The sequence below is a fragment of the Salmo salar genome, chromosome ssa28, assembly GCF_905237065.1.
Source record: "Salmo salar chromosome ssa28, Ssal_v3.1, whole genome shotgun sequence".
Classification (NCBI taxonomy): Eukaryota; Metazoa; Chordata; class Actinopteri; order Salmoniformes; family Salmonidae; genus Salmo; species Salmo salar.
In genome coordinates this window covers 36,822,416-36,845,428 of record NC_059469.1, presented here as the reverse complement: position 1 = coordinate 36,845,428, position 23,013 = coordinate 36,822,416, and the positions used below count along the sequence as shown (strand labels likewise).

General features: G+C 42.9%; 1 protein-coding gene across 2 annotated transcripts in view; it reads left to right on the top strand.

Annotated features, from left to right (window-relative positions):
• The first annotated feature begins 1,895 nt into the window (after positions 1-1,895).
• The window catches only part of LOC106589933 (calcineurin subunit B type 1), a 54,993-nt gene continuing 33,875 nt past the window's right edge, over positions 1,896-23,013 (top strand). For both annotated transcript variants that reach the window (XR_006762525.1, XM_014180385.2), the window contains exon 1: positions 1,896-2,159. Coding sequence is in view for 1 of the 2 variants with exons in the window: in XM_014180385.2 (XP_014035860.1) it covers positions 2,157-2,159 (3 nt within the window). In the remaining variant the exon portion in view is untranslated. The remainder of the gene's footprint in view (positions 2,160-23,013) is intronic.

Here is a 23,013-nt window from a genome sequence, read left to right as displayed (position 1 = left end):
TACGTAATAATGGGTTAGTTCTCTGCAGCTCAGTTGGTAGAGCATGGTGCTTGCAACGTCAGGATTGTGGGTTTGATTCCCATTGGGACCACTTATTGTTGGCTATGTGGATTAGGCGAGATGGGTGAGAACTTTAGTGGTTAATGCTGGAGGATAGACCCCATCCAAAAATCCAGAATCAGTTCATAAAACACAGGCTTGATTTAGAAATGCATGAAAAAGACACTTGAAATATCTCAATTAAATAGAAGCTTTGCTTAACCTGAAATATTCTGCTTTTACAAACTGTTATGCTGTTTTCAAATGAAACACAATACCTTGCTCTTGTTAAAGCTTTTAGAATGTATTCGTTTTTTCCTGTCCCTAACGAGGGGAGGACTGGGCCATAGGACCCCCTGTCCCTAACGAGTATAGGACTGGGCCATAGGACCACCTGTTCCTAACGAGTATAGGACTGGGCCATAGGACCACCTGTCCCTAACGAGTGGAGGACTGGGCCATAGGACCCCCTGTCCCTAACGAGGGGAGGACTGGGCCATAGGACCCCCTGTTCCTAACGAGTGGAGGACTGGGCCATAGGACCACCTGTCCCTAACGAGGGGAGGACTGGGCCATAGGACCACCTGTCCCTAACGAGGGGAGGACTGGGCCATAGGACCCCCTGTCCCTAACGAGGGGAGGACTGGGCCATAGGATCCCCTGTTCCTAACGAGTGGAAGACTGGGCCATAGGACTACCTGTCCCTAACGAGGGGAGGACTGGGCCATAGGACCCCCTGTCCCTAACGAGGGGAGGACTGGGCCATAGGACCCCCTGTCCCTAACGAGGGGAGGACTGGGCCATAGGACCCCCTGTCCCTAACGAGGGGAGGACTGGGCCATAGGACCACCTGTCCCTAACGAGTGGAGGACTGGGCCATAGGACCCCCTGTCCCTAACGAGGGGGGGTGGGACTGGACACAACATCCACAAGGCCCTTGTGTCCCCTCTAAAAGAATAGCAGTAGCCGTACAGTAGGTGTGTAGAACGGAGATAATCTTGCATGCACTGCAGTTTCCACCACTGAGTGGCACTGGTGCACATATGCAAACAGACATTTGCCAGGGAAAAAAACAAAGCTCAGTTCCTCAAGATGCACTGTAATGCTTTCTATTTTTTGATTTTTTAAAAACCTTTTTTTTAACCAGGCAAGTCAGTTAAGAACAAATTCTTATTTACAATGACGGCCTACACCGGCCAAACCCGGGCAACGCTGGGACAATTGTGTGCCGCCCTAGGCGATTCCCAATCACGGCCGGTTGTGATACAGCCTGGATGAGTTGGTAAACAAACTGAAAGGGTGCACACTGCCAGCTGGAGTGTGTTGTTTGAACAGGTATAAAGCCAAGGTTGGTGATTTTCTGCCACCTGCAGTTATGGAATGTTTGCTCATGAGTATAATTCATTGGCTGATCCTTCCTGATGGCCTGGATGGAATTATGTGATCCTTCCTTAAGCCATAGGAAGTCCCATCCAGTTGACTACTTACAAATGGTGAAAGTCCTCAATGGCGCTGTCCATGCTAAATTGGCTTTTGGGCACTAGATTCTTCTATCTATCTCTATTGGCGACAGTATTGCAACAAGATGGCATTGAGAATGTCAGTTCTCTGTTTCACCTAATGCTCAAGCGGGATGAATCTGTCGGAGAAATTCTGTTGGGAATGTGCATGTAAGCTATCCAATGCCATTGTACCCTTGAACAAGGCACTTCCTTTAAAACTGCTCCACGGCCAACCTTCTCTTCTTCTAAATGTGTGTGCTACAGTGGCACATTTTCAGTGAATTTCAGTCTCTTCATGTACATAGACTGCTATAAAGGTAAGGAAACAAATAAGTTATTATGTAACTCGGAGGAGGGACTTTTATGTTGAAATGTAGTCTACTTGCTGTCTCCTCTCCACACATCCCTCCTCAGCGTTACTGACCCCGCCCTGTGGGTCTCCCTGTGCCACTGCAGTGAAACCGACGTTAAAAAGAGAAGAGCTGGGTCAAAAAACAACAACCTGAGTATCACTAGCACCGTGTTTTTGTAATAGCGAGACACCTTTTTATATCGTTTTTTTCCCCTCCCCGTCCACACTTCCTGGTCAACCTATTTCATCATCCGACCGGCGAGATGGTAAGCAAACTGTCGCCACTCTTATTTTCACCCAGCAACCAACAGATAAACACAGTAAATATGGTAACATGCATGAATTTGTATGAACTGTAGCCTACGTTTTTTTTCTTCTCCAGTTTAGTCGTGTTATTACCGTGTTATATATGTGTCACAGAGTAAAGAAACCGTACCTCCCTCACTCGCAATGAAGGAGGAAACGGTTCTCTTGCCAGTTTTGCCTCTGTGTATTGGGCAATGCTATGGCCGATATATACCCTTTCTAGTCGTTACCCTGTTTACACTCTAAATCCTACTTTATCCTGCAATAGATAACAGTCAACATCACAACAACAAAGTAACTATATATATATATATATATACATGTTTTAAACCAATGTGCGACACTAAGAGATGAACATGTTGCTTTGATGTTTCCCATGTCCGTGAGGGGCTAATTTGACTGATGTCCTACCCTGCCGTAAAAGTCCAATCTGCTTTAGAAATAAGACTAACGTTGCATTTAGCAAACTGGACTAGACATGACCAGATCAAGGAGGGGGTGATGAGCAAGGACCTGAAGCATGTAGCCTACACCTACTGTACAACACTATTATCACCCCCCCTTTCATGTCGTGTTGCTAAAAAACAAAAAAATCAAGATTACAAGGTAGCTACTGTCACATGCGAGATAATAATTCATGTCTAATTATCAGCCAAGCATATACATCATACATAATGCAATGACGTTCAAACCATTCTTCATCTTTAATGTCATGTCATCCATAGGCCTAGTTTAACTACATAGATAGCACATTTTAGGCATATGTCAAACTGTTATGGAATAAGGCCTATTCCCTATTGGTAGACTGTGTAAAACAGCCAACAGGCTATTCCATTGTGAAGGCTACAACAGCGAGGCTACTCTGGGTTATCGTTGAGTGAGGGCAGGGAGGAGGAAGGCTGTTGCTTAAGCATGGTAGCAGGAATGACCTGATACAGGGACCATATCCTGCCTAGTAATCAAGCAGCACCCACATACAGATCGACTGTGTGAGCTCCTTGCTAGCACCAGCTAATGTAAGACAGATAAAAAGCCATGGCGAATCACCAGCACGAGATATGATCCACCCTGCCTAGCTGCCTGGAGGCTCTGGCTGTGTGGTGCCTGGCAGACCACTGTATGCCCACTCACACTGGATTCAATCACACTAACTGTTGCGTTGCTTCTAGCACAAGGATCTAATACACTTGTGAATAGGCCAATAAGATTGTGAATAGACCAATAAGATTGTGAATAGGCCAATAAGATTGTGAATAGATCAATAAGATTGTGAATAGACCAATAAGATTGTGAATAGGCCAATAAGATTGTGAATAGGCCAATAAGCTTGTGAATAGACCAATAAGATTGTGAATAGGCCAATAAGATTGTGAATAGGCCAATACGATTGTTAATAGGCCAATAAGATTGTGAATAGGCCAATAAGATTGTGAATAGACCAATACGATTGTGAATAGGCCAATAAGATTGTGAATAGACCAATAAGATTGTGAATAGGCCAATAAGATTGTGAATAGGCCAATAAGATTGTGAATAGGCCAATAAGATTGTGAATAGGCCAATAAGATTGTGAATAGGCCAATAAGATCGCATGAGTCCAGGTAGACTAATTAAACATGCACCACCTCTATCATAACTGTGCGTCTTTCGAACCAATCAGATCTGATCTTTTGCCACTTAATTGATCTTTTGACCAATCAGATCAGATCTTTTGCCACTTAATTGATCTTTCGACCAATCAGATCAGATCTTTTGCCACTTAATTGATATTTCGACCAATCAGATCAGCTCTTTTGCCACTTAATTGATCTTTTAACCAATCAGGTTGTGTTGAGTAGATCTGTTGAGTCCAGGAATGCCAATGAAAGGCGTACTTTCTTGCAGGTGAGATTTGATTATCAAATTAGCTTTGAAGACCTCCTAAACTCAGGGTATCCGCTCCAGTCCATGTCTGCCAAACAGTCCAACTGGGACTCAGCTTTTCCATCCTGGATCTCAGAATCTCCACGGTCAGGCCAAAGATAAGACAGAGCCAGCTGCTTACAGTCTCTGTGCCTCAGACTGTGGATTTACACTCAGGCAGATTGTTCTTTATTAAAAAAACACCCACCCAGATGCTACAAGGTCTGTCCACATGCACCCACAGACACAATCATCAATGTAATATATACCATTTAGCAGACGATATTTATCCAAAGAGACTTACTGTCATGCGTGTGTCATTTTTTTTAACTTACCGCTGGTCCTGGGAATCAAACACACTATCCTGGCATTTGCAAGCACCATGATCTACCAAATGAGCTTCAGAGTACCACATCAGAAGGAAGGATGAAATTCAGCCTTCCTTCAGGAGCATGGCTTGACACCCCTGCCCTAAACACACATGCTTGAGAGGATTAGCTAGTGAGAGTATTTAGCCTGTTGATATTTTTATTATTATTTTCAGATTATAGCACGTAATCCGTCCACACAGACTGTTACTCTAGCTCTCTTCTCCTCATGTGGTAGATACTAGAAATCATGGTCTGATTGCACTGCTACAGAGAATGCATTGAGACAAGAGGGACAAAATAATGCCTTAAAGAAAGCAAATTGTAAATATTTGACAAAACAAATCAAGCAGGATAGTTGTCATTATAATGAAGTAACAATGATGCCATTTAGGAGACACTTTTATCCAACGTGAAAAACAGTAGTCCATGTATACGTTTTAGTATGACGACCCCAACGGAATTCGAACACACGACCCTGGTGTTGCCAGTTTACCAACTCAGCCACACAGGACCTTCAAAACATTACCAACTCAGCCACACAGGACCTTCAAAACATTACCAACTCAGCCACACAGGACCACCAAAACATTACCAACTCAGCCACACAGGACCTTCAAAACATTACCAACTCAGCCACACAGGACCACCAAAACATTACCAACTCAGCCACACAGGACCTTCAAAACATTACCAACTCAGCCACACAGGACCATCAAAACATTACCAACTCAGCCACACAGGACCACCAAAACATTACCAACTCAGCCACACAGGACCATCAAAACATTACCAACTCAGCCACACAGGACCATCAATACATTACCAACTCAGCCACACAGGACCACCAAAACATTACCAACTCAGCCACACAGGACCACCAAAACATTACCAACTCAGCCACACAGAACCGTCAAAACATTACCAACTCAGCCACACAGGACCTTCAAAACATTACCAACTCAGCCACACAGGACCATCAAAACATTACCAACTCAGCCACACAGGACCTTCAAAACATTACCAACTCAGCCACACAGGACCACCAAAACATTACCAACTCAGCCACACAGGACCATCAAAACATTACCAACTCAGCCACACAGGACCACCAAAACATTACCAACTCAGCCACACAGGACCATCAAAACATTACCAACTCAGCCACACAGGACCATCAATACATTACCAACTCAGCCACACAGGACCATCAAAACATTACCAACTCAGCCACACAGGACCATCAAAACATTACCAACTCAGCCACACAGGACCATCAAAACATTACCAACTCAGCCACACAGGACCATCAAAACATTACCAACTCAGCCACACAGGACCACCAAAACATTACCAACTCAGCCACACAGGACCTTCAAAACATTACCAACTCAGCCACACAGGACCTTCAAAACATTTCCAACTCAGCCACACAGCACCATCAAAACATTACCAACTCAGCCACACAGGACCACCAAAACATTACCAACTCAGCCACACAGGACAATCAAAACATTACCAACTCAGCCACACAGGACCTTCAAAACATTACCAACTCAGCCACACAGGACCACCAAAACATTACCAACTCAGCCACACAGGACCTTCAAAACATTACCAACTCAGCCACACAGGACCATCAAAACATTACCAACTCAGCCACACAGGACCATCAAAACATTACAAACTCAGCCACACAGGACCACCAAAACATTACCAACTCAGCCACACAGGACCACCAAAACATTACCAACTCAGCCACACAGGACCTTCAAAACATTACCAACTCAGCCACACAGGACCTTCAAAACATTACCAACTCAGCCACACAGGACCTTCAAAACATTACCAACTCAGCCACACAGGACCTTCAAAAACATTACCAACTCAGCCACACAGGACCATCAAAACATTACCAACTCAGCCACACAGGACCTTCAAAACATTACCAACTCAGCCACACAGGACCATCAAAACATTACCAACTCAGCCACACAGGACCACCAAAACATTACCAACTCAGCCACACAGGACAATCAAAACATTACCAACTCAGCCACACAGGACCATTAAAACATTACCAACTCAGCCACACAGGACCACCAAAACATTACCAACTCAGCCACACAGGACCACCAAAACATTACCAACTCAGCCACACAGGACCACCAAAACATTACCAACTCAGCCACACAGGACCATTAAAACATTACCAACTCAGCCACACAGGACCATTAAAACATTACCAACTCAGCCACACAGGACCACCAAAACATTACCTTTTGATCTCATGTAGGGCTTCTCCTAATAGTCAAGACTGAAACCTCTATGACTGAGTTTACACAGGCAGCCCAATTCGGATCTTTTGCCCAATTATGGTCAAAAGATCTGATTGGTCAGAAGACAAATTAGTGGCAAAATATCAAAATTGGGCTGCCTGTGTAAACTTAAAAAAAAAAAGAGGAGGTCAAATTGAGGCCAAAATAATACCTCAAAGAAAGCAAATGGCAAAGATACGACGGAACAAATTGGTTGCTTAGTTACTACTAGGTTACTTGAATCAATAAGCCTTCAAAACATTACATCATCATGGTGACCTGGTGGCTTAGAGCGCCTCCCGAAAGCTCTAATTAGTATGACACATCATGACAAACCCTAATATAGCACATGTATCATCATCCCCCTAATAGGTCTGTGCTATAGGGTTACACTTTACATTAAGTTAGACCTTATAAAGGCTGTACAAAGGGGGTTGCAAGTTGTTTATCAAAACAAGATATTGTATTATATAGATTTGCGGTTGACATTGCCGCGGGAACAAGGGGTGCCGAGGGTTCTGCAGCACTCCCTGATAAAATTTTTACATTTACATTTAAGTCATTTAGCAGACGCTCTTATCCAGAGCGACTTACAAAATGGTGCATTCACCTTATGATATCCAGTGGAACAACCACTTTACAATAGTGCATCTAAATCTTTTGATGAGAGAATGTTTTTAATTTTTAATTAATTTATTTTATTGAAAAAATGATTGAACTAGGCTTTTATTACTCCTATATGAGCGGGAAAAATACTCCTCAGCACGACTGAGGATGGCATTGAGGATGTCGAGTATATTTTCATATTCAGTCACACATGAATCAACTGATAGTGGCCTATATGTATGTACAGCTAATGCTGATGGGCTGGAGCTGGTCAAACTGCTTGGCACATCAACACATAGTCGGTGGAGGTTTAAACAAAGGTCAAGAGAGGCATCGATGTTCTTAAAGATCTACTGCGCTTAGGGCTCGGACACACCAGTAGCGTTTGGTGGCCCAGAGTACTTAACACCTCTGAAAGTCATTTGTGAGCTGAGTGCGCACCGATTTTACATATGTAGAATCGCACGAATGCTAGATCCACATTCGGTGCGATGTGTGGCTGGCTTTTTAGGCGTTTACACAGGCAGCACAATTCTGATCTTATTCCACTACTTGATCTTTTGCCCAATCAGATCTGTTGCCAATATTGGGGCAAAATATCAGAATTGGGCTGCCTGTGTAAACACAGCCTTAGTTTCAACTTCCAACACCCAAAGAAGTGCTTTAAAGTCCAATCATCGCCTTCAGGAAGTTTTCACACCCCTTGACTTTTTCCACATTTTGTTGTGTTACAGCCTGAATTTAAAATGGATTAAATTGAGATTGTGTGTCACTGGCCTACTACCCACAATACCCCATAATGTCAAAGTGGAATTATGTTTTTTTTAGAAATGTTTACAAATTAATTCAAAATGAAAAGCTGAAATGTCTTGAGTCAATAAATATTCAACCTCTTTGTTATGGCAAGCCTATATAAGTTAAATTTGCTTCACAAGTCACATTATATAAGTTCCATGGACTCTGTGTGAAATAGTAGTGTTTAACATGATTTTTTAATGACCACCTCATCTCTATACCCCACAAATACAATTACCTGTAAGGTCCCTCAGTTGAGCAGTGAATTTCAAAAACAGATTCAACCACAAAGACCAGGGAGGTTTTCCCAATTTCTCGCAAAGGTCACCTATTGGTAGATGGGTAAAACAAATCAATACACCCAGTCACCATAAAGATACAGGTGTTCTTCCTAACTCAGTTGCCGAAGAGGAAAGAAACCGCTCAGGGATTTCACCATGAGGCCAATGGTGACTTTAAAACAGTTACAAGGTTTAATGAGAATGTATCAACATTGTAGTAACTCCACGAATTAACCTAAATGACAGAGTGAAAAGAAGAAAGCCTGTACAGAATAAAAATACAGGAGAGGCAATATATAAAAAAAAGCTATCCTCAGTAGCTTTCCATCTAGGGGTTCACTACCAGGTGGTTTCTCATTATTGAAGGACAACAATAATTTCCCCACCTCACCCACACTAACTTTACAAAATTCTAAATTGCAATGCTTTTCTTTCATTGTTAGGTCTGTTTTGCATGAATATGATGACTCACTGTTTGATGTTGCCTGAGTTTGCTCACTTTGCAAATGAAATAGTCATTAAAGTAATTAGCAACATCAAAAGGTTGTTTCTGTCTATAATTTAATTTAAAGTACTGCAAAACTTTTTTTCCCCCCCCATCATACTTTATATACATTATCTTGGTTTCATAATACAATTTCTTCCTACTTTTTCAATCGGTTTAGTCACATCATTTCTCAATTTACAATACGTCAGCCAATCAGATGTGCAGCCAGACTTATTAGCCACTCCTATTGCTTCATTTCTCTCAACCATACAGCTTTTCAGTCAGTTCCTCATCGATATACGAGGCCTTATCAGTTCTAACAGTCAGTTTCGTAATCAATCATTTGAAGAAACAATTTCATAAATTCATCAAGTGCAGCGCCTGGATGCTCCTCATTACACACATCAGACCAACACATTTTAGTTTTTACATCTTCAACATAGGAATCACTAGAAAACCTTATATACTTTTTTTTTAGGCCACTATATGATGGTCACTACATCCCAATGGGTGTGGATACAGAGTTCTGCAGCATTAGTAAAGATGTGATCAAATCAAATCAAAGCTTATTTGTCACATGCGCCGAATACAACAGGTGTAGACCTTACAGTGAAATGCTGAATACAACAGGTGTGGTAGACCTTACAGTGAAATGCTGAATACAACAGGTGTAGACCTTACAGTGAAATGCTGAATACAACAGGTGTAGACCTTACAGTGAAATGCTGAATACAACAGGTGTAGACCTTACAGTGAAACGCTGAATACAACAGGTGTAGACCTTACAGTGAAATGCTGAATACAACAGGTGTGGTAGACCTCACAGTGAAATGCTGAATACAACAGGTGTAGTAGACCTTACAGTGAAATGCTGAATACAACAGGTGTAGTAGACCTTACAGTGAAATGCTGAATACAACAGGTGTAGTAGACCTCACAGTGAAATGCTGAATACAACAGGTGTAGTAGACCTTACAGTGAAATGCTGAATACAACAGGTGTAGGTAGACCTCACAGTGAAATGCTGAGTACAACAGGTGTAGTAGACCTCACAGTGAAATGCTGAATACAACAGGTGTAGTAGACCTTTACAGTGAAATGCTGAATACAACAGGTGTAGTTAGACCTCACAGTGAAATGCTGAATACAACAGGTGTAGTAGACCTTACAGTGAAATGCTGAATACAACAGGTGAGTAGACCTTACAGTGAAATGCTGAATACAACAGGTGTAGACCTTACAGTGAAATGCTGAATACAACAGGTGTAGTAGAACTTACAGTGAAATGCTGAATACAACAGGTGTAGTAGACCTCACAGTGAAATGCTGAATACAACAGGTGTAGTAGACCTTACAGTGAAATGCTGAATACAACAGGTGTGGTAGACCTCACAGTGAAATGCTGAATACAACAGGTGTGGTAGACCTCACAGTGAAATGCTGAATACAACAGGTGTAGTAGACCTTACAGTGAAATGCTGAATACAACAGGTGTAGTAGACCTCACAGTGAAATGCTGAATACAACAGGTGTAGTAGACCTCACAGTGAAATGCTGAATACAACAGGTGTAGTAGACCTCACAGTGAAATGCTGAATACAACAGGTGTAGTAGACCTCACAGTGAAATGCTGAATACAACAGGTGTAGTAGACCTCACAGTGAAATGCTGAATACAACAGGTGTAGTAGACCTTACAGTGAAACGCTGAATACAACAGGTGTAGTAGACCTTACAGTGAAATGCTGAATACAACAGGTGTAGTAGACCTTACAGTGAAATGCTGAATACAACAGGTGTAGTAGACCTTACAGTGAAATGCTGAATACAACAGGTGTAGACCTTACAGTGAAATGCTGAATACAACAGGTGTAGTAGACCTTACAGTGAAATGCTGAATACAACAGGTGTAGTAGACCTTTACAGTGAAATGCTGAATACAACAGGTGTAGTAGACCTCACAGTGAAATGCTGAATACAACAGGTGTGTAGACCTTACAGTGAAATGCTGAATACAACAGGTGTAGTAGACCTCGCAGTGAAACGCTGAATACAACAGGTGTAGTAGACCTCACAGTGAAACGCTGAATACAACAGGTGTAGTAGACCTTACAGTGAAATGCTGAATACAACAGGTGTAGTAGACCTCACAGTGAAATGCTGAATACAACAGGTGTAGTAGACCTTACAGTGAAATGCTGAATACAACAGGTGTAGTAGACCTTACAGTGAAATGCTGAATACAACAGGTGTAGTAGACCTCACAGTGAAATGCTGAATACAACAGGTGTAGTAGACCTCACAGTGAAATGCTGAATACAACAGGTGTGGTAGACCTCACAGTGAAATGCTGAATACAACAGGTGTAGTAGACCTTACAGTGAAATGCTGAATACAACAGGTGTAGTAGACCTCACAGTGAAATGCTGAATACAACAGGTGTAGTAGACCTTACAGTGAAATGCTGAATACAACAGGTGTAGTAGACCTTACAGTGAAATGCTGAATACAACAGGTGTAGTAGACCTCACAGTGAAATGCTGAGTACAACAGGTGTGGTAGACCTCACAGTGAAACGCTGAATACAACAGGTGTAGTAGACCTCACAGTGAAATGCTGAATACAACAGGTGTAGTAGACCTCACAGTGAAATGCTGAATACAACAGGTGTAGTAGACCTTACAGTGAAATGCTGAATACAACAGGTGTAGTAGACCTCACAGTGAAATGCTGAATACAACAGGTGTAGTAGACCTCACAGTGAAATGCTGACTTACAAGCCCTTAACCAACAGTGCGAAAAAGGTGTTAGGTGAACAATAGGTAGGTAAAGAAATAAAACAACAGTAAAAAGACAGGCTATATACAGTAGAGAGGCTATATACAGTAGAGAGGCTATATACAGTAGAGAGGCTATATACAGTAGAGAGGCTATATACAGTAGAGGCTATATACAGTAGAGAGGCTATATACAGTAGAGAGGCTATATACAGTAGAGAGGCTATATACAGTAGAGAGGCTATATACAGTAGAGAGGCTATATACAGTAGAGAGGTTATATACAGTAGAGAGGCTATATACAGTAGAGAGGCTATATACAGTAGAGAGGCTATATACAGTAGAGAGGCTATATACAGTAGAGAGGCTATATACAGTAGAGAGGCTATATACAGTAGAGGCTATATACAGTAGAGAGGCTATATATAGTAGCGAGGCTATATACAGTAGAGAGGTTATATACAGTAGAGAGGCTATATACAGTAGAGAGGCTATATACAGTAGAGGATATATACAGTAGAGAGGTTATATACAGTAGAGAGGCTATATACAGTAGAGAGGCTATTTACATTAGAGAGGATATATATAGTAGAGAGGCTATATATAGTAGAGAGGCTATATACAGTAGAGAGGCTATATACAGTAGAGAGGCTATATACAGTAGAGGCTATATACAGTAGAGAGGCTATATACAGTAGAGAGGCTATATATAGTAGCGAGGCTATATACAGTAGAGAGGCTATATATAGTAGAGAGGCTATATACAGTAGAGAGGCTATATATAGTAGAGAGGCTATATACAGTAGAGAGGCTATATACAGTAGCGAGGCTATATACAGTAGAGAGGCTATATACAGTAGAGAGGCTATATACAGTAGCGAGGCTATATACAGTAGAGAGGTTATATACAGTAGAGAGGCTATATACAGTAGAGAGGCTATATACAGTAGAGAGGTTATATATAGTAGAGAGGCTATATACAGTAGAGAGGCTATATACAGTAGAGAGGCTATATACAGTAGAGAGGCTACATACAGACACCGGTTAGTCAGGCTGATTGAGGTAGTATGTACATGTAGATATGGTTAAAGTGACGATGCATATATGATGAACAGAGAGTAGCAGTAGCGTAAAAGAGGGGTTGGCGGGTGGTGGGTGGGACACAATGCAGATAGCCCGGTTAGCCAATGTGCGGGAGCACTGGTTGGTCGGCCCAATTGAGGTAGTATGTGAATGAATGTATAGTTAAAGTGACTATGCATATAAGATAAACAGAGAGTAGCAGCAGTGTAAAAGAGGGGTTGGGTGGGGGGGCACACAATGCAAATAGTCTGGGTAGCCATTTGATTACCTGTTCAGAAGTCTTATGGCTTGGGGATAAAACCTTTTTGTCCTAGACTTGGCGCTCCGGTACTGCTTGCCATGCGGTAGTAGAGAGAACAGTCTATGACTGGGGTGGCTGGGGTCTTTTGACAATTTTTAGGGCCTTCAATACACCTGGATGATACAGTTCCTGTACTGTTTGTAAACACCCTGGTAGGTTGATTAGTAATTTGAACCAGATTACAGGCCCTGGTTACAGAGAGTGGGTCTACATTCTTTAATGTACAGCTTGATGAAAACCAGTCTATATTCAGGTCAAAAAAGATAAATAGACCTTTCTGTTAACATGGCACATTTTATCAAGATAATAGACACATATGAGATACGGTCAGAACATTATTTTGGGGTTCGTTGTGACGGGCTGATTGGGATTTGGATCCCGCCTCCTGCTTTGTAGAAATAATAAGGAAAGTTTGACCAGATAAATGTCCCTTTTTACCAGATAGATATCTTCATTTGCCTAGTTGTGTTTGATGTAGGGATGCATCAGTTGAACTAACAGTGTTGCCAGACTGTTAATAATGCAAAATGTGTGTTGTAGTCTAATTGATTCTGAATGAAACATGCATTATTGATGAACAAACACACACGGACAGTGGCTCTACCTTTTCCTCTGTCTCTGTCTCTCTCTCTCTCTCTCTCTCTCTCTCTCTCTCTCTCTCTCTCTCTCTCTCTCTCTCTCTCTCCTCTCTCTCTCTCTCTCTCTCTCTCTCTCTCTCTCTCTCTCTCTCTCTCTCTCTCTCTCTCTCTCTCTCTCTCTCTCTCTCTCTCTCTCTCTCTCTCTCTCTCTCTCTCTCTCTCTCTCTCTCTCTCTCTCTCTCTCTCTCTCTCTCTCCTCTCTCTCTCTCTCTCTCTCTCTCTCTCTCTCTCTCTCTCTCTCTCTCTCTCTCTCTCTCTCTCTCTCTCTCTCTCCCCTCTCTCTCTCTCTCTCTCTCTCTCCCCCTCTCTCTCTCCTCTCTCCCCCTCTCTCTCTCCCCTCTCTCTCTCTCTCTCTCTCCCCTCTCTCTCTCTCTCTCTCTCTCTCTCTCTCTCTCTCCCCCTCTCTCTCTCTCTCCCCTCTCTCTCTCTCCCCCCTCTCTCTCTCTCTCTCTCTCTCTCCCTCTCTCTCTCTCTCTCCCCCTCTCTCTCTCCTCTCTCCCCCTCTCTCTCTCCTCTCTCTCTCTCTCTCTCTCTCTCTCTCTCTCTCTCTCTCTCTCTCTCTCTCTCCCCTCTCTCTCTCTCTCTCTCTCTCTCTCTCTCTCTCTCTCTCTCTCCTCTCTCTCTCCTCTCTCCCTCTCTCTCTCTCCTCTCTCTCTCTCTCTCAGATGCTTCATTTACATCTTATAATAATTTCCACATACAGATGTGACCTTTGTTTTAGAAACAGGCCTAGTTATGTGCTTTGCCACGTCTGGGATTGATATTTGTATGACGGAAAGTGGTGATGTATCGTGTATGTTATATGGAACACCAGGGAAGTACCTGTCACGTCCAGACCATAGAGAGGCCTTGGTTTTCTATGCTGTAGTAGATCAGGGTGTGACTAGGGGGTGTTCTAGTTCAATATTTCTATGTTGGTGTTTTGTATGGTTCCCAATTAGAGGCAGCTGGTAATCATTACCTCTAATTGGGGATCATATTTAGGTAGCCGTTTTCCCCACCTGTGGGATATTGTTTTGTGTCTGTGCTTGTAGCACCACTGAGGTTACGTTTCGTTGCTTGTTTGGAAGTTGCGCTTTATTAAAAGATGTGGAGCTAAACAGACGCTGTGCCTTGGTCCCGTCCTTATTACGAACGTGACAGTACCCAAGTCAGCATGGGGGTATTGTGCTGTGTGTGTGTGTGTGTGTGCTGTGTGTGTGTGTGTGTGTGTCATTTGTTGTTATGAGATCAGGGAAAGTCACATTCTAATCCCATGTAACCCCTTGCTAATCGCTGTTCTTAACATACCTTTGCAGGTCTAGACTGGAGGTAACACTGCCCCTTAGAGGGAATACTGTGTGTGTGTGTGTGTGTGTGTGTGTGTGTGTGTGTGTGTGTGTGTGTGTGTGTGTGTGTGTGTGTGTGTGTGTGTGTGTGTGTGTGCGTGCGTGTGCGTGTGTGCGTGCACGTGTGTATTACGCTGTCAGGAGATGTTTCCCCATCACTTTATTCCTGGGTGTAGCTAGGAATTATCCTGTCTGGATACTCCTCTATTCTCAATGATTATCCTGTCTGGATACTCCTCTATTCTCAATGATTATCCTGTCTGGATACTCCTCTATTCTCAATGATTATCCTGTCTGGATACTCCTCTATTCTCAATGATTATCCTGTCTGGATACTCCTCTATTCTCAATGATTATCCTGTCTGGATACTCCTCTATTCTCAATGATTATCCTGTCTGGATACTCCTCTATTCTCAATGATTATCCTGTCTGGATACTCCTCTATTCTCAATGATTATCCTGTCTGGATACTCCTCTATTCTCAATGATTATCCTGTCTGGATACTCCTCTATTCTCAATGATTATCCTGTCTGGATACTCCTCTATTCTCAATGATTATCCTGTCTGGATACTCCTCTATTCTCAATGATTATCCTGTCTGCATACTCCTCTATTCTCAATGATTATCCTGTCTGCATACTCCTCTATTCTCAATGATTATCCTGTCTGCATACTCCTCTATTCTCAATGATTATCCTGTCTGGATACGCCTCTATTCTCAATGATTATCCTGTCTGCATACTCCTCTATTCTCAATGATTATCCTGTCTGCATACTCCTCTATTCTCAATGATTATCCTGTCTGGATACTCCTCTATTCTCAATGATTATCCTGTCTGGATACTCCTCTATTCTCAATGATTATCCTGTCTGGATACTTGCAGGGCTAGGGTATCTCCCATTCAGTCAGGCACAACACACACACACACACACACACACACACACACACACACACACACACACACACACACACACACACACACACACACACACACACACACACACACAGGGAACTCCCTACTGGCTCCCACCCACATTTGGGATTGCCAGGTTTTCTCCATGTAGTTAGATAGAGTACTGCGGCTATCTGTTGTGGGCGAGGGGGACGGCAGTGCTGGACCGTGATAGATGGTTGGAGGAGGGTGGAGTGCTGGCAACCCATATATTTACTGCAGTGCAGCCAATATCAGGTGTCCCCAATTTCAGGGAGAGAATGATATGTCCCTGTAAACCCATGCACTAAAAGCTTATTTTAAATTCTTGTTTTATAGTTATTTTTTATAGCAGTAGTATCATTGAGAAATAGGTAATAAATAAGAAAGTATGAGAATAGTGCTGGAAGGGACAGCAGACATTTTATGGGCTCCTGACTCGTTTTTTCAGGTGATTTGAACTATATATTTTTTTGTACATATTGTTTCCGCCATTGTTTAAATAAATAATCCACCTATACCCTGTGTTCTATTGGCGAATGTACAATCACTGGAGAATAAACTGGACGAACTCTGTTCAAGACAATCGTATCAACTCAAACAGGAAGTACCAGTGATGTGCTCAATACGGAAGTGGCCCGATGAAGTGGATGCTGAACTACAGGACTGTTTCGCAAGCACAGACTGGAATATGTTTCGGGATTCATCCGATGGCATTGAGGAGTACACCAGATCAGTCACTGACTTCATTAATAAGTGCCTCGATGACGTCGTCCCCTCAGTGACCGTTCATACATATCCCAACCAGAAGCCATGGATTACAGGCAGCATCCGCAATGAGCTAAAGGCTAGAGCTGCCGCTTTCAAGGAGCGGGACACTAACCCGGACACTTATAAGAAATCCCGCTACGCCCTCCGACAAACAATCAAACAGTCAATACAGGACTAAGATTGAATCCTACTACACCGGCTCTGATACCCTTTGGCTGTGGCAGGGCAGGCACACTATCACGGATTACAAAGAGATACCCAGCCACGAGCTGCCCAGTGCGCGAGCCAACCAGACGAGCTAAATGCCTTCAATTTTAGTCATTTATCAGACACTCTTATCCAGAGCGACTTACATAGTGCATAGATTTTCATACTGTTTTACATACTGGTCCCCTGTGGGAATCGAACCTACAATCCTGGCTTTACAAGCGCCATGCTCTACCAACTGAGCTACACGCTTCAAGGCAGGTAACACTGAACCATGCGTGAGAGCACCAGCTGTTCCGGACAACTGTGTGATCGCGCTCTCCGTAGCCGATGTAAGTAAGACCTTTAACGCATTACCAGGACGTGTACTCAAAGCATGCGCTGACCAGCTGGCAAGTGCCTTCACTGCTTAGTCCCCTCCTGTACACCTTGTTTTCCTATAACTGCGTGCCTGTGCACGCAGTTCCGAGTTCCGAGACAGCTCCGAGACAGGATTGTGTTGAGGCACAGATCTGGGGAAGGGTACCAAAAAATGTCTGCAGCATTTAAGGTCCCCAAGAACACAGTGCCCTCCATCATTCTTAAATGGAAGAAGTTTAGAACCACCAAGACTCTTCCTAGAGCTGGCCTCCCGGCCAAACTGAGCAATTTGGGAAGAAGGGCCTTGGTCAGGGAGGTCACCAAGAACCAGATGGTCACTCTGACAGAGCTCCAGAGTTCCTCTGTGGAGATGGGAGAACCTTTCAGAAGGACAACCATCTCTGCAGAACTCCACCAATCAGGCCTTTATGGTAGAGTGGCCAGACGGAAGCCACTCCTCAGTAAAAGGCACATGACAACCCACTTTGAGTTTGCCAAAAGGCACCTAAAAGACTCTCAGACCATGAGAAACAAGATTCTCTGGTCTGATGAAACCAAGATTGAACTCTTTGGCCTGAATGCCAAGCGTCACGTATGGAGGAAACCTGGCACTATCCCTACGGTGAAGCATGGTGGCAGCATTATGCTGTTGGGATGTTTTTCAGCGGCAGGGACTGGGAGACTAGTCAGGATCAAGGGAAAGATGAATGGAGCAAAGTACTGAGAGATCCTTGATGAAAACCTGCTCAGGACCTCAGACTCTCACCTTCCTATAGGACAACACCCCTAAGCACACGACAATGCAGGAGTGGCTTCTGAATATCCTTGAGTGGCCCAGCCGGAGCCCGGACTTGAACCTGATCGAACATCTCTGGAGAGACCTGAAAATAGTTGTGCAGCAACGCTCCCCATCCAACCTGACAGAACTTGAGAGGATCTGCAGAGAGGAATGGGAGAAACTCCCCAAATACAGGTGTGCCAAGCTTATAGCGTCATACCCAAGAAGACTCAAGGCTGTAATCGCTGCCAAGTGTGCTTCAACAAAGTACTGAGTAAATGGTCTGAATACTTATGTAAATGTGACATTTAAGGTTTTTATTTTTAATAACTTAGCAAACATTTCTGAAAACCTGTTTTTGCTTTGTCATTGTGGTGTATTGTGTGTAGATTGATAAGGAAAAAGAAACAATTTAATCAATTTTAGAATAAGGCTGTAACGTAACAAAATGTGGAAAAAGTGAAGAGGTCTGAATACTTTCTGAATGCACTGTATACATACATATCTACCTCTATTACCTTGTACCCCTGCACATGGACTCAGTACTGGTACCCCAGGTATATAGCCAAGTTATTACCTCATACCCCTGCACATGGACTCAGTACTGGGACCCCGTGCATATAGCCAAGTTATTACCTCATACCCCTGCACATGGACTCAGTACTGGGACCCCGTGCATATAGAATCAGTACTGGTACTCCGTGTATATAGAATCAGTACTGGTACTCCGTGTATATAGACTCAGGACTGGTACCCCGTGTATATAGACTCAGTACTGGGACCCCGTGTATATAGACTCAGTACTGGGACCCCGTGTATATAGACTCAGTACTGGGACCCCGTGTATATAGACTCAGGACTGGGACCCTGTGTATATAGACTCAGTACTGGTACCCTGTGTATATAGACTCAGTACTGGTACTCTGTGTATATAGACTCAGGACTGGTACCCCGTGTATATAGACTCAGTACTGGTACTCCGTGTATATAGACTCAGTACTGGGACCCCGTGTATATAGACTCAGTACTGGGACCCCGTGTATATAGACTCAGTACTGGTACCCCGTGTATATAGACTCAGTACTGGTACCCTGTGTATATAGACTCAGTACTGGGACCCCGTGTATATAGACTCAGTACTGGTACCCCGTGTATATAGACTCAGTACTGGGACCCCGTGTATATAGACTCAGTACTGGGACCCCGTGTATATAGACTCAGTACTGGGACCCCGTGTATATAGACTCAGTACTGGGACCCCGTGTATATAGACTCAGTACTGGGACCCCGTGTATATAGACTCAGTACTGGGACCCCGTGTATATAGACTCAGTACTGGGACCCCGTGTATATAGACTCAGTACTGGGACCCCGTGTATATAGACTCAGTACTGGGACCCCGTGTATATAGACTCAGTACTGGGACCCCGTGTATATAGACTCAGTACTGGGACCCCGTGTATATAGACTCAGTACTGGTACTCCGTGTATATAGACTCAGTACTGGGACCCCGTGTATATAGACTCAGTACTGGGACCCCGTGTATATAGACTCAGTACTGGGACCCCGTGTATATAGACTCAGTACTGGGACCCCGTGTATATAGACTCAGTACTGGGACCCCGTGTATATAGACTCAGTACTGGGACCCCGTGTATATAGACTCAGTACTGGTACCCTGTGAATATAGACTCAGTACTGGGACCCTGTGAATATAGACAAGTTATCGTTAATCATTGTGTATTAATTATTATTAATATTATTACGTGTTTTACTTTTCTATTATGTCTCTATTTTCTTTCTCTCTGCGTTGTTGGTAAGGGCCCGTAAGTGAGCGTTTCACTGTTCGTCCACAGGTGTTGTTTACAAAGCATGTGACGGATACAGTTTGATTTGAAGTGGCCCATTGTATTTCTGAGCCTGCTGTCTCTGGGTAGTCCTTCTGTTCTAGGACTGCAATTTAAAATAGAAAGTTGAATGGAGGAGTCCGGCCCCACGCCGTATAAAGAAGATAACAGCCTGTTCTGTTTCAAATGGGATCGTGTACACAACTGAGCAGGTGTGCTGCGTTTGTGACAGATTTTACGCCGAAGGCTCTGAATACTCAAATACACCGAAAATACATATTTAAATGACAAATACACAGGTATTTGAACCCAGGTCTGAACCCAGCCGATCACTTGCCTACCTATAGCCTAACCTGGTCCTTATTTACATAATTCTTGTATCAGTATGAGACTAGCAATAATATTACAGGACGTTACTTCCTCCCATAGTGATGTCTCAGTATGAGACTAGCATTAATATTACAGGATGTTACTTCCTCCCATAGTGATGTCTCAGTATGAGACTAGCATTAAAATTACAGGACGTTACTTCCTCCCATAGCTCTGTATCAGTATGAGACTAGCATTAATATTACAGGACGTTACTTCCTCCCATAGCTCTGTATCAGTGTGAGACTAGCATTAATATTACAGGACGTTACTTCCTCCCATAGCTCTGTATCAGTATGAGACTAGCATTAAAATTACAGGACGTTACTTCCTTCCATAGTGATGTCTCAGTATGAGACTAGCATTAAAATTACAGGACGTTACTTCCTCCCATAGCTCTGTATCAGTATGAGACTAGCATTAATATTACAGGACGTTACTTCCTCCCATAGCTCTGTATCAGTGTGAGACTAGCATTAATATTACAGGATGTTACTTCCTTCCATAGCTCTGTATCAGTGTGAGACTAGCATTAAAATTACAGGACGTTACTTCCTCCCATAGCTCTGTATCAGTATGAGACTAGCATTAATATTACAGGACGTTACTTCCTCCCATAGCTCTGTATCAGTATGAGACTAGCATTAATATTACAGGACGTTACTTCCTCCCATAGCTCTGTATCAGTATGAGACTAGCATTAATATTACAGGACGTTACTTCCTCCCATAGCTCTGTATCAGTGTGAGACTAGCATTAATATTACAGGACGTTACTTCCTCCCATAGCTCTGTATCAGTATGAGACTAGCATTAAAATTACAGGACGTTACTTCCTTCCATAGTGATGTCTCAGTATGAGACTAGCATTCAAATTACAGGACGTTACTTCCTCCAATAGCTCTGTATCAGTATGAGACTAGCATTAATATTACAGGACGTTACTTCCTCCCATAGCTCTGTATCAGTGTGAGACTAGCATTAATATTACAGGACGTTACTTCCTCCCATAGCTCTGTATCAGTATGAGACTAGCATTAAAATTACAGGATGTTACTTCCTCCCATAGCTCTGTATCAGTATGAGACTAGCATTAATATTACAGGACGTTACTTCCTCCCATAGCTCTGTATCAGTATGAGACTAGCATTAATATTACAGGACGTTACTTCCTCCCATAGCTCTGTATCAGTATGAGACTAGCATTAATATTACAGGACGTTACTTCCTCCCATAGCTCTGTATCAGTATGAAACTAGCATTAATATTACAGGACGTTACTTCCTCCCATAGCTCTGTATCAGTATGAGACTAGCATTAATATTACAGAACGTTACTTCCTCCCATAGCTCTGTATCAGTGTGAGACTAGCATTAATATTACAGGACGTTACTTCCTCCCATAGCTGTGTATCAGTATGAGACTAGCATTAAAATTACAGGACGTTACTTCCTTCCATAGTGATGTCTCAGTATGAGACTAGCATTAATATTACAGGACGTTACTTCCTCCCATAGCTCTGTATCAGTATGAGACTAGCATTAAAATTACAGGATGTTACTTCCTCCCATAGCTCTGTATCAGTATGAGACTAGCATTAAAATTACAGGATGTTACTTCCTCCCATAGCTCTGTATCAGTATGAGACTAGCATTAATATTACAGGACGTTACTTCCTCCCATAGCTCTGTATCAGTATGAGACTAGCATTAAAATTACAGGACGTTACTTCCTCCCATAGTGATGTCTCAGTATGAGACTAGCATTAAAATTACAGGACGTTACTTCCTCCCATAGCTCTGTATCAGTGTGAGACTAGCATTAATATTACAGAACGTTACTTCCTCCCATAGCTGTGTATCAGTGTGAGACTAGCATTAAAATTACAGGACGTTACTTCCTCCCATAGCTGATGTATCAGTATGAGACTAGCATTAATATTACAGGACGTTACTTCCTTCCATAGCGATGTCTCAGTATGAGACTAGCATTAAAATTACAGGACGTTACTTCCTCCCATAGCTCTGTATCAGTATGAGACTAGCATTAAAATTACAGGATGTTACTTCCTCCCATAGCTCTGTATCAGTATGAGACTAGCATTAAAATTACAGGATGTTACTTCCTCCCATAGCTCTGTATCAGTATGAGACTAGCATTAATATTACAGGACGTTACTTCCTCCCATAGCTCTGTATCAGTATGAGACTAGCATTAAAATTACAGGACGTTACTTCCTCCCATAGTGATGTCTCAGTATGAGACTAGCATTAAAATGACAGGATGTTACTTCACCTGTAGCTGAATAACACAATAACATGGCTGACCCAGATCTTGGTCTCAGGCTACCTGTAACCTGCAGCCTGCATTGCCCCGCTACGGATCAGTTGGTAGTGCATGGCGCTTGCAACAGACAGGATTGTGGGTTTGATTCCCAGGGCCGTCCCATGATGTAAAATGTATCCACACATAAGTCGCTTTGGATAAAAGCGTGTGCTATATGGCATATATCGTTACTAGCTTGCCTGCCTGTTGTCTGTAGCCCACTTTAGGCCTACTAATACAACAGTGAGAGATTAGTTCATCATGATCTCATTAGTTCGTTATGAGTCATCCCTATAGTAACGACAGAAGCCATTGTGTGGTATGAAAACGAGGGCCACGT